The sequence below is a fragment of the Trypanosoma theileri genome (genome assembly GCF_002087225.1).
Source record: "Trypanosoma theileri isolate Edinburgh chromosome Unknown TM35_Tth_85_V1, whole genome shotgun sequence".
NCBI classification, from domain to species: Eukaryota; Euglenozoa; class Kinetoplastea; order Trypanosomatida; family Trypanosomatidae; genus Trypanosoma; species Trypanosoma theileri.
In genome coordinates, this window is record NW_021639927.1 from 14525 (window position 1) to 16239 (window position 1715).

General features: G+C 46.4%; 1 protein-coding gene across 1 annotated transcript; it reads left to right on the forward strand.

The window, feature by feature from the left end:
- Nucleotides 1-492: 492 nt before the first annotated feature.
- Nucleotides 493-1713, forward strand: TM35_000851060 (surface protease GP63; the record flags this gene model as incomplete). The annotated part of the gene is made up of 1 exon (XM_029031432.1): nucleotides 493-1713. A coding segment is annotated over one exon (1221 nt), but the record flags the coding sequence as incomplete, so codon positions are not given.
- Between the last annotated feature and the right edge of the window lie 2 nt (nucleotides 1714-1715).

The following is a 1715-nucleotide window of genomic DNA, read 5'->3' on the forward strand; positions in this document are numbered from 1 at the left end:
AATGCAAAGAAACGGTACTGCATCTTTTGAGTTGTACCACCCTTCATCCAATGCGAGTACAATTTGAGATAATTGATGTACCTCTGATAGGATTAGATTTTTCCAAAAATGTGCTCCGGCTTCTTTCTTATGGCTGTAGAGTAGAACTATATTGTACCCCAGTCTTCTCACTCCCCCCTCAAAGAGAGAGAAGAAAAAACCCACGTCATTTTCATCGTCCCCTGTATGAACTAATAACGCCTAGTTTTTGTTATTTGGAGCGGTGTATAAAAGAAGAAGATGCCTTGAATTACTTTTGTTACTTATTGGGAATTATGNTAATGGGTTCCAGTTTGTTGCATCCTGTTGTGTGTCTGTGCTGGCGTTTTTTTGGTGGTTGTGGTGGAATTCTCTGTTTCTTTTTCCTTTTTTTTCTTTGTTTCTTGTAGATCTGTTGTTTAAAAGCTACAGAGCAAGCATACCTATATATCCATTGTACACGTCTCTGAGAGAATGCCCCGACAGATGCACGTCTCACTTTTCCTCCTGCTCCTGTTGTTTGTACAGCTATGCAGCACGAGTGGAATCCTCGCCCAGCAGTTGAGTAAAGTTGTGCGGGAGTTGCCCGTCAAAGGAGAGAATGCATCGCAGGCGTACACTGTCTACACGAGGGGACGCAAGCTGATCCGCATTAATACTTCAACGAGGGATTTGCAAAACGAGAAAAAGTACTGCAGCAAGGAGGGGATGTCGATCTGGGATTTTGAGGGCAATCCCATCAAATGCCACAACTACCATGTCCTGAAGACAGAGGATATGCAATACCTGATAAATGAAGTCCTTCCGGCAGCCGTGAAATTGCACGCGGATCGTCTGCTCGTTGACCGTGTGAATGGTTCGTTGGTTGTTCCTGAGTTTGAAGAGGATAGTGTGTGCAGCTACTTTACCGTTCCAGCTTCTCACCACTGCAAGGGTGTCAATAATACTGACATGGTACTCTATGTGGCGGCTAAGCCTGTGACCCCATTTGCTACTATTTGCGCCAGGGATGAATCTCGCCGTCCCATTGCTGCTGGCGTGAACCTCGCTTTCTACAGGAAGTATGGACTACGGTACAATGTTCGCATCACTGCTCACGAGATTGCCCATGCGCTTGGATTTAACTACGAGGACATGGTGAACGCCAGCATGGTGTCCAACATTACGGCTGTGCGTGGCAAGACCCGTGCGCTGGTGACATCTAATAAAACACTGGAGAAAGCAAGGAAGCACTATGGATGCGACAGTCTCAAGGGCATGGAACTGGCTGACGACACGAACGGTAAAAATGTGGTTTCGTCACACTGGGCCCATCGCATTGCGAAGGATGAGCTGATGAGCAGCTACACTGTATTCGGTGCCGGCTACTACACTGCCTTGACGATGTCTGTGTTTGATGATCTTCCATATTATTCTGCCAATTGGGGTATGGAAGAGCCAATGGCTTGGGGCAACAACTCTGGCTGTGAATTCATTAACGGTACATGCACCGTCAACACAGAGAATACAAAGACAACTACAAAAATGTTCTGCAGTAGAGGAGTCTATTCCCAGTGCACATCTGATCGCTTCGCCGTTGGGAGCTGCACATCAGTCATGGGGTATAGAGTGTATACTGAACCAGATGACTGTCCGTTTGCGAAACCAGAACATGTCTACACATCTAATGGTATGCTTTCCGCTCTCTGTACCCTTAC